Source organism: Barbatula barbatula (genome assembly GCF_947034865.1).
Source record: "Barbatula barbatula genome assembly, chromosome: 2".
Taxonomy (NCBI): Eukaryota; Metazoa; Chordata; class Actinopteri; order Cypriniformes; family Nemacheilidae; genus Barbatula; species Barbatula barbatula.
The window spans coordinates 19635769-19645023 of NC_136767.1; the positions used below are offsets into that span (position 1 = coordinate 19635769).

At 35.8% G+C, this 9255-nt stretch overlaps 1 protein-coding gene across 1 annotated transcript; it reads left to right on the plus strand.

Annotated features, from left to right (window-relative positions):
* On the plus strand, positions 1-9001 carry bco2a (beta-carotene oxygenase 2a). Its single transcript, XM_079483336.1, is given in 14 exon segments — positions 1-127; positions 1034-1087; positions 2867-3050; positions 3243-3454; positions 4218-4333; positions 5017-5119; positions 5215-5343; positions 5548-5550; positions 5553-5707; positions 6177-6344; positions 6591-6728; positions 7380-7562; positions 7859-7969; positions 8121-9001. Coding segments are annotated over 14 exon segments (1719 nt in total). The 5' UTR covers positions 1-81; the 3' UTR covers positions 8238-9001.
* The last annotated feature ends 254 nt before the right edge of the window (positions 9002-9255 follow it).

Sequence of the window (9255 nt, forward strand, 5' to 3'; positions counted from 1 at the left end):
TGCGTATGTGTGTAGTGGGTCAAATTCCATAGAGTGCAGTAGGCTAATAAATTAACCTTACCCTCAGTTTATAATTTCATCATGCAAACATTGAATGGACTTAAAAATGCAGTTAGGATCTACAAAGGTAGGCCGTTAGCTATTTCTTCTCATAATTTCATATGCTGCTGTTTTAGAATGTTCAGTCATTTTTAAAGAAATGTACGCGCAGTTGTTATATAAGCCTGACAAATCGTTTGATTTAAATTGACATTGCTTCGCTTTGCACCTGGGTCTATTCTGCGATGACTGTACAATTATATCGCTTATTACACGACAAGTTGCTACAACAGAAAACAAATCGACACAAAATATTGATTTGTTAGATTCATTATTGTATAACGTGAAAAGTGAAAGTCACACGGGTAAAATAGCCCGGATGTGAGGCTGAATTTTATCACACTACTAGATGGCGCTGTTAACCAACTAAAATCGATTATTTCAGAAAACCGAGCGTTCACGCGATTTTGCTTCCAGATCATCTGCATATTATTGGTTTAACGTTGGTGTGACATTATTTAAAACGTCAAAATAATTTTTATGCTACTACATAAAAGATACTTAATCATTTAGTGTAAGTGGTTGGTAAAAATTATGGACATCTACAGTGAACAACTACTACAAATGTAAAACAACTACCAATGTTATATACATATGCTGCAGAGACATGTTATTATGAAGTTAAACTGTCTCCAAATAAATAACTGTATTTAGTGGCATTTTGTCATAATAGTAATTTTTAACTCCATTCAGCTGAAATTGTTATGGTATTATTTTATTTCTGTCACATCATCACTCAAACAGTTTATGTACAGCGATGTTCATCCATGCCTGCAGTGTCCTCCCATCCCTGGCTGTCACATAATCCTGTGTGATGGTAATAGGGTTGACATACTTATGTAACAGAAACATAGCAATAGAAACATAGCGCTTCAGCATTGCTCTCTACAGTTTGTCATTTCTTTACATTTTCCCTCATCTTCTATGTTGATAGGGTGCAGCAATTTATCAATTCACAGGATGTCCTGCATCACACCTCATACTCTGGGTAAGAATATGAGAGCTCTTCTGCGTGAATTTTTTGATTGTTCATGGGTGCACATGCTTGTTTAAAAGCTGCTGATGTATTGAAGTGAGAGAGAAAGGCTGAGGTATGCGTTAGGAATAATTGCTTTTAAAAAGGGATTATTTAAATCTTGCTGAAATTTAAATTGTGCCTTTGTCACAGTCGTCCCCACAGTAGTCTTTTAATGTCTATTACTGTATATATTTTTTCAGAACATTTACAAAAGTGAGTGTGTTATGTACTGTAAAGTTAAAAAGTTTGTCTTTGTAAAATCGCTGACACCCGTTTACTCGTCTGCTCTGTCGTCTGTTGTCTTTAATTATTTATTCTGTTTTTCAGCTGACCTAAATAGTTATAAAGCAGCACTGTACGTGTTCCTTTTCTGTGCTTACAATGGCCAGTCAACCTTGCAATTTGGATTACAGAGAAACCTTTTATAGATTGGTTACAAATTACACTGGATATGATACACTGTTCGAATATTTAATGTTACTTATTTACTATTTTTTACAAAATCATCAAAACGGAAATGGAAAAATTTGAAGTTGCAAACTTTTGTCTCACGCAAACACAACAGAATAGTTACACCTTCTTGAATCCCTCAGTGCATATGCACAAATCCAATTCTATAAATCACAAATTAAGATACTCGTGCAGTCACATTTTGTGCTACAATTGCTGCTGTAAATGTGGTGAAAAATACATTCACGCACCAAAAGACGTGCTTTCACAGACGAGTTTTGCACATCGGCAAATCAATATGTGAATTCAGTTGAATGCTTGTATGAAATAATAACAAAAGTAAACAAATTTGAAAACATTGTACATTGTGTCTACACCGGACGCGACAGGTGCGACGGGACATGACAACCTGTTTGTGGGTTGGTTGCACCACATCACCACAAGATTTAAATTATAAATTATAAATTATTCAATCAGTATTAAATCCGTTTTAAAAAGGTATAGTTATTTTGTTGTAGCCATGGTTTTACAAAACCAACCAAGTTCCTGTAGTTCAGTGGTTAAAGCATGGCACTAGCAACGCCAAGGTCATGGGTTCGATCCCAGGGGATAGCACACAGTCATAAACAAATGTTTAGTATAATGCAATGTAAGTCGCTTTGGAAGTGTCTGCCAAATGCAAATGTTTAACTGTAGTAAAACCATGGATAATTTTTGTAAGGCATTGTCAATGTAGCTGACCAGCCTATAAACCAATGTACTCTATTGCAATAAGTGATTTCAGAAAAAAGCTGGACGTTAGGGCGCCAAAAACGAGCTACTTTGGACTCAACAAATGCACAAATCACCAGCTATTCAGTAGTTTGCAACTTTAAATTTTGACTTCAAATTTATTGATACACATGTGTGGCCAACCTCTACAATAACAAATTCCACTCTCACAGGCAATCAGTTGTTTTGCACTAGAAATACCTTCATAATATGGTCACCGTTTCATAAATGTTCTCTTGGCATTTCTCGACCTGCTTCTATGTGTTAAACCTCTGCACCATTAATGCTTTTAATGTTGTTTATGCTTATGCATTACTAACTGAGCTACAGGAGCACAAGCTATTGTATTTATACTGTATACACATTAATATAATTTGTGTTGTACAAATATGTTTTCAATAGTGCATGTATACAGTATGTCAGTTTTTAAATATACATTTTATGTTCTTTAAACTTACCCTTTTTGTGATGTTTAGATCAGATATTTTGTACCATTTAAATGACAGTTTGCTGTCTGTATACTTATAGCTGCCAATGATAAGAGAACATGCTATACAAAGGTACATGGGGTGCAAAGCATAGCTCCTTTAGTGCGTTCTGTAGAGGAGACACCTGAACCCATTCCCACCATAGTTCAAGGAACAATCCCAAACTGGATCCATGGAAGTCTGCTTCGGAACGGTCCGGGGAAGTTTGAATTTGGGAATCAGCAGTAAGAATTGTCATCAACATGATTATATTTTACTGTTAATTACTTGAATGAATGTCACTGTAATGTAAAACATATACAAGTGATTGATTATTGCAGCTAATAACATAAAGTAACTATGAACTGAAGTGTGTGTCACGTAAACTCTATTATTTTACTTCAGGCTTACATATGTTCTCATTAATATCTTTCCAGTTACAACCACTGGTTTGATGGAATGGCTTTGCTGCACCGCTTTCAGATTGAGGGCGGTCTGGTGACTTACAGGAGCCGCTTTCTGCGGAGTGACTCGTACAAGCAGAACAGCGAGAGGAACCGCATCATGGTGTCAGAGTTTGGCACTTTGGCTCTGCCTGATCCCTGCAAAAATGTTTTTCAGCGTTTCCTGTCCAGATTTGAAATGACAAGTACGTTAACAGAGTAGTTGGTGGAGTGTGTGTGAGTTAATTTGTGAGATTGATAGCAGCCCCGTTACATGTTGTATATTAGTCTTGTGCTACCAGTTTGCACCAGTTTTGACATCACCCAAAACTTTTTAATATTTGTTAATAATATAATGCTATTAATCCCCTTTCCTGAAAGAGTATTACAAAGAAACTTCCAGTGTGCTTTATTAAAGTGCACACTACTCTCATTTTCCAATTTTTATCAAAGATTTGTATCCAGAGTGACATACAGTTCATCAGAGTTTCAATTTGATCATTTCATGCTCCCCGATAATAAAACCCATTGATCTTGGTGTTGCTAGTACCATAAGGCACTTGATCTAAAAGTACTAAGGATGACCTATTATAACGACCAGCACAATGTCAAGAGTGTATGGAACAAGTTAGGCTAGATTCTTCTTGTAAATGAGTAAATCTGATGAGGCATACAACAATCGTCTCTCTGTAATCACGAGAGTACATTTAGATTAGATACCATAAGTAATCATTTAGGATTTTGGACACTACAGCTAAAAAATACATACTGTATAAATTATACCTTAAAACAGCCATAACCAGGATTTATAATGATATATTTATACTATTTAAAATGAGAAATAGTGGGATGGTTCTGTGGAGATGATATAGGTTTAGACTTGTAAACTAAATGCTAAGAATACAGAAACACAGACTGAATTCACAAACATCACATTTCAAATGTAATTTTTTCCTCTCTTGATTCTAGAACCAACAGATAATGCCAGTGTCAACTTTATTAAATACAAGGGTGATTATTACGTCAGCACGGAGACAAACTTCATGCACAGGGTGGACCCAGAGACTTTGGAGACCAAGCAGAAGGTTAGAAGCATAAGCTCAAAATCATCAGTATTAATGCTATCTTCATTGGCATACCTTCTTTCATCAAGATGTTTATTCAAAGGAAACTGAACCCAACTTTAATAATACAGACAAAAAAAGCCCACGATGGGGTCAAACGAAAACTAGACGATACAAACTTTGAGTACTTCCCGCGAGGAGGCAAAAAACACAACAGACGTTAGAGAGAGGCACAACGGACGTTAGAGAGAGGCACAACGGACGTTAGAGAGAGGCACAACGGACGTTAGAGAGAGGCACAACGGACGTTAGAGAGAGGCACAACGGACGTTAGAGAGAGGCACAACGGACGTTAGAGAGAGGCACACAGACAGGCAAAGCATATTCGAAACAAATCAGCACAGGTCAGAAAACACAAGGGCATTAAATAGGGAACCAACTCAAGAGGGGAACAGGTGCGGGGCAAGAAATAATTAACAATCAATAATGAGGAAAAGAGAGGGCAGGGACAAAGACGAGACCAGAGAGAGCGCATGGTATGCCAATACAAAAAATGTCATGTCTCACACTAAACACATGGGTCTGTCATCATCCTGCCGCAATACTAAGAAAACATGATCAAAAGAGGCAGAATCATGACAGGTAACATTTTACCACTCAAAAAAATACAGATTTATAATTTAAAGTATGATTGTTATATGTAGGTAGATTGGAGCAAGTTCTTGGCAGTAAATGGTGCTACCGCTCATCCACACATTGATCCAGATGGCACAGCTTACAACATGGGTAACTCGTACGGCAAAAAAGGTTTGATTAAAGGCATCTTCTTATGTGCCCACTACAATATTACCAGTGACAGAGGTTTGGTGGCAAGAAGCTGTTCTGTCATGTGTGTTTAACAGGGACTTTCTACAACATCATCATGGTTCCCCCTGAAACAGAAGGTCCAGGAGATACTCTAAATGGAGCAAAGATATTATGCTCTATCGCCCCTCGCGACAAATCTAAACCCTCTTATTATCACAGCTTTGGTAAATGAAGCACATTTATCATCATCATCATATCTTAATTTTTGCGTCTAATCTAAAGGTCTTATTATACACACAGTCATATTCTTTCCATGTGAAATTATTACCACACGTCATTTTAATGCAGAATACTTCTGTGAATGGAGGGAAGTAGTCTTATACATGTGCAGAACTAAAGTTTTAATGTTGTTCTCCTGGACGTTTCAGGAATGTCAAAAACTATGTAGTGTTCATCGAGCAGCCCATTAAGATGGATCTGTTTAAGATAATGACCAGCAAGTTGAAGGGAAAAGCATTAAGTGATGGTATTTACTGGGACCCCAACCAAGAAACCATCTTCCACCTCATTGACAAAAAAACTGGAAAGGTAAGATGAAAATCATGTATGTAGACTCTATGAGAGCAATGACTACATGCAGATCGACCTCCTGTGGCGATCTTCTCTCTTATCCAGTATTTACTTGACATTAGATGCAGTTTAGTATAGTTGTGTAGTCATATACTTGAATAATGACTAAAAGGTCAAGTTTGTGACATTTAGCGTCATCTAGCGGTGAGTTTGTAAATTGCAACCAACAGCTCAGTCCACCCCTCCCTTTTTTGTACTCTAGAGCAGTTTGTCCATTTAGGGCTACTGTAGAAACAACATGGCAAATTGCAAGGGGACCCATGGTGTATGTAGATAGAAATAGCTCATTCTAAGGTAACAAAAACATAATGCTTCATATGTAAGGACTTCATACACCTCTGAACACATAGCAATGTACGTATAATATTGCACTTCTGTCAATAGATCCTCCTTAAAATTGCACATTGCACCTTTAATATCTTTTTAGGAGAGCCCAGTGAAGTATCATGCCAAAGCCCTGTCTACCTTTCATCAGATCAATGCTTTCGAGCAGGACGGATTTCTTATGTTAGACATGTGCTGTTCTGATGATGGTCATGCCATAAACAACTACCTCATTCAGAACATGCGTCAATCCGGAGAGGCACTGGATAAAGTAATGGTCTTTCTTTAACTCTTCTTCTATGCCAATCTTTTCTTTATTTTGACCATGCACTGTTGTTAAGTCAGATTGTCCCTTTCTATTTTCCTGACTGAAATTATTAACACATTAAAGCAAAGTATGGAAACAGAGCTAATGAATAGCAAAGAGCTGTTCTTGAACAACAGTGAAGAATAAATTCCATTCTAATCCCATAAATGATATTATCTTTCTTTACTCCACTCTCTTCATCTATCTCAGATGTATGAAAGCATAGGCCGGCCTTATCCTCGTCGTTTTGTGCTACCTCTTAATATCACCAAGGACACACCGCTGGAGCAGAACCTCAACACAAGACCTGACAGCACGGCTACTGCTGTCTGCCGTATGGAAAATCAGGTCTGTTCTTTTGTGCTGCTTACATTCAGTCTAAGCACCTCGTGCACATGGTATAAAGGTGAAAAAAATTTAGAAATTAAAATGCTGTCATCATTTACTCACCCTCTTTTTCAAACCTGTTTGACTTTCTTTCTCCCGCAGATCACATATGAAGATATTCTGAAGAAAGTTGGTAACCAAACAGCACTGGCCCCCATTCATTTGTATTGTATGGACACATAACCAATGCAAATGAATGGGGGCCAGTTAACAACATTCTTCAAAATATCTTCTTTTGTGCTTTGCAGTAGAAAGAAAGTCATACAGGTTTAAAATGAAAAGAGGGTGAGTAAATGATGACATGAATAGGTGAACTATCGCTCTAATAGCCCAACTATTTTAATTTCAGTATTTGCCATGTTTTTTGTTCCACTTCCACAAAAATTTGGTGTATTATGGAAAAGTAATCAACATGTTTGATTCCATGTTGAATACTGTAACAATAGATATTATATAAAACAATGGATTTGTGTACTGTTTAGATCTTGTAGGACCATGTCAACTCATTCTCTCATGAAACATGAAAATTTAATCAAAGTAAACAGTGTATATGTGCATTGATTGTAATGCACATATACTCTCTCTCTCTCTCTCTCTCTCTCTCTCTCTCAGGTGGACTGCACATTTGAGGATCTCCATGGTGATGACCTGAATGATTACGGTGGCCTGGAGTTTCCCCATATTAACTATGCAAGATACAATACCAAACCTTACAGATACTTCTATGGTTGTGGTTTTCGAAACCTAGTGGGTGATTCTCTCATTAAAATGGATTTGGAGAGCAAAAAGTTTAAGGTGAGTTTTCAGCATTTACTAATACATTATTAAATTCATACGTTGTCACTGTTACCATTAGTTAATGCACCATGAACTAACATGAATAACTGTATTGACATGAACCAACATTCACAAGGATTAAGAAATGCTGAAAAACAAAATTGTTCATTCTAAGCTAATGTTTGTCAATGCATTTGCTAATGTTAACTAATAGCACCATATTATAAAGTTTTACCAATTATTTTAATTATTCAAAATGGCGTTGACAATTGGTAGAATATGAATAAAATATATGCAATAAAAATTATTAACAGGTATGGTGTCAGCCCGATCTCTACCCCTCAGAGCCTGTTTTTATTCCTTCACCGAATGCTGTGGAAGAGGATGATGGGATTATCTTGTCTGTAGTTATTACACCAACTAAGGTATAACAAAGCATTGAATATATGAGCATATAGAAATGTAAATTTAAATTTTAACAAGAAACACACAAACCCTGTACTTCAGCAAGCATTTTGTTATTGTTTTAAAAAAACATAATCATCAGAATTTATTTATTTCTCTTCTTTTTTTCAGAACCAGAGTTCATTTCTCTTAGTCCTAGATGCCAAAACCTTTCAAGAGTTGGGAAGAGCTGAAGTGCCTGTCAACATTCCCTATGGATTCCACGGAAGCTTTGATTCAAGTGTATAAACAATTTGGGTTACTTCAACAAAATAACCATGAGCCACACCAAGCTTATCACAACTGTTAACACACTGCTTACCAGTCTGTAATAATTAGACAGTTTTAACAGAAAACAGAAAAGATCCACACCTCATATCCACAATGATAAACCAACAATGTAAACAGCTTGAGAAAAACTGTTCCTTGTCTTAAGAATTCACCAAAAACAGCAAATGTTTAAATGTTATTTATCAACTTAATTTTAAGTTCCAAGACTGTCACTCACACGGATAAATTAATTACAAATCTGAATTTTATTATTTTTATTATTCCACTTAAAATGAAAGATTGCACATTCTCCAATGTTTCACATTATAAACTCTCTTCCTATTTAAAAACAAAAATTTCTACTGCCATTTTTAAAATGTTTTTAAATTTTTAATTTTATTTTTATTTTATTTTATTTTTTTTATTGAAATTTTAGCTTTAGCATGTTCCAAACGTGTGACAAAGGTATAAGTTACATTTTCCCACTGTTAAACAAAAGAGCAAAACACTAGATTTAAATGTGGATGTGTGCATTTTATTTAAATGTGGATGTTATGCATTTGATCTTACTCGGTAAAGTATTGAAATGTATTACAAATACATGATTTTATATTGTTATATTCTGCCTTTTCGCATTTTCATTTTATACAACAATTCAACTTTTATTTCATTTATAATATGTTGTACTCACTTCTAATTAATGTAATGATCACAAATAAACATTAAAACTGTTAATTATCAGATGACATGTCTTTTTGTCATACTTCAGTCTTTTGTTACTTCATTTTGTAACTGTTCTGTAACTTTTGACAACAATTCAACAACAGCAAGGCAGATGAAAGGCGTTAAGCAATGAAGAAAAACCACAATTACTTATTTTGTACACAAGAGAGCAGTAGATACTCATAGTATGTGTTTAATCAGCTGACTGGTCTCAACGTGAAGCAAATGTATTCTGCACGACAAGTCATGCATTTACAATACTTTCATTAAGAAC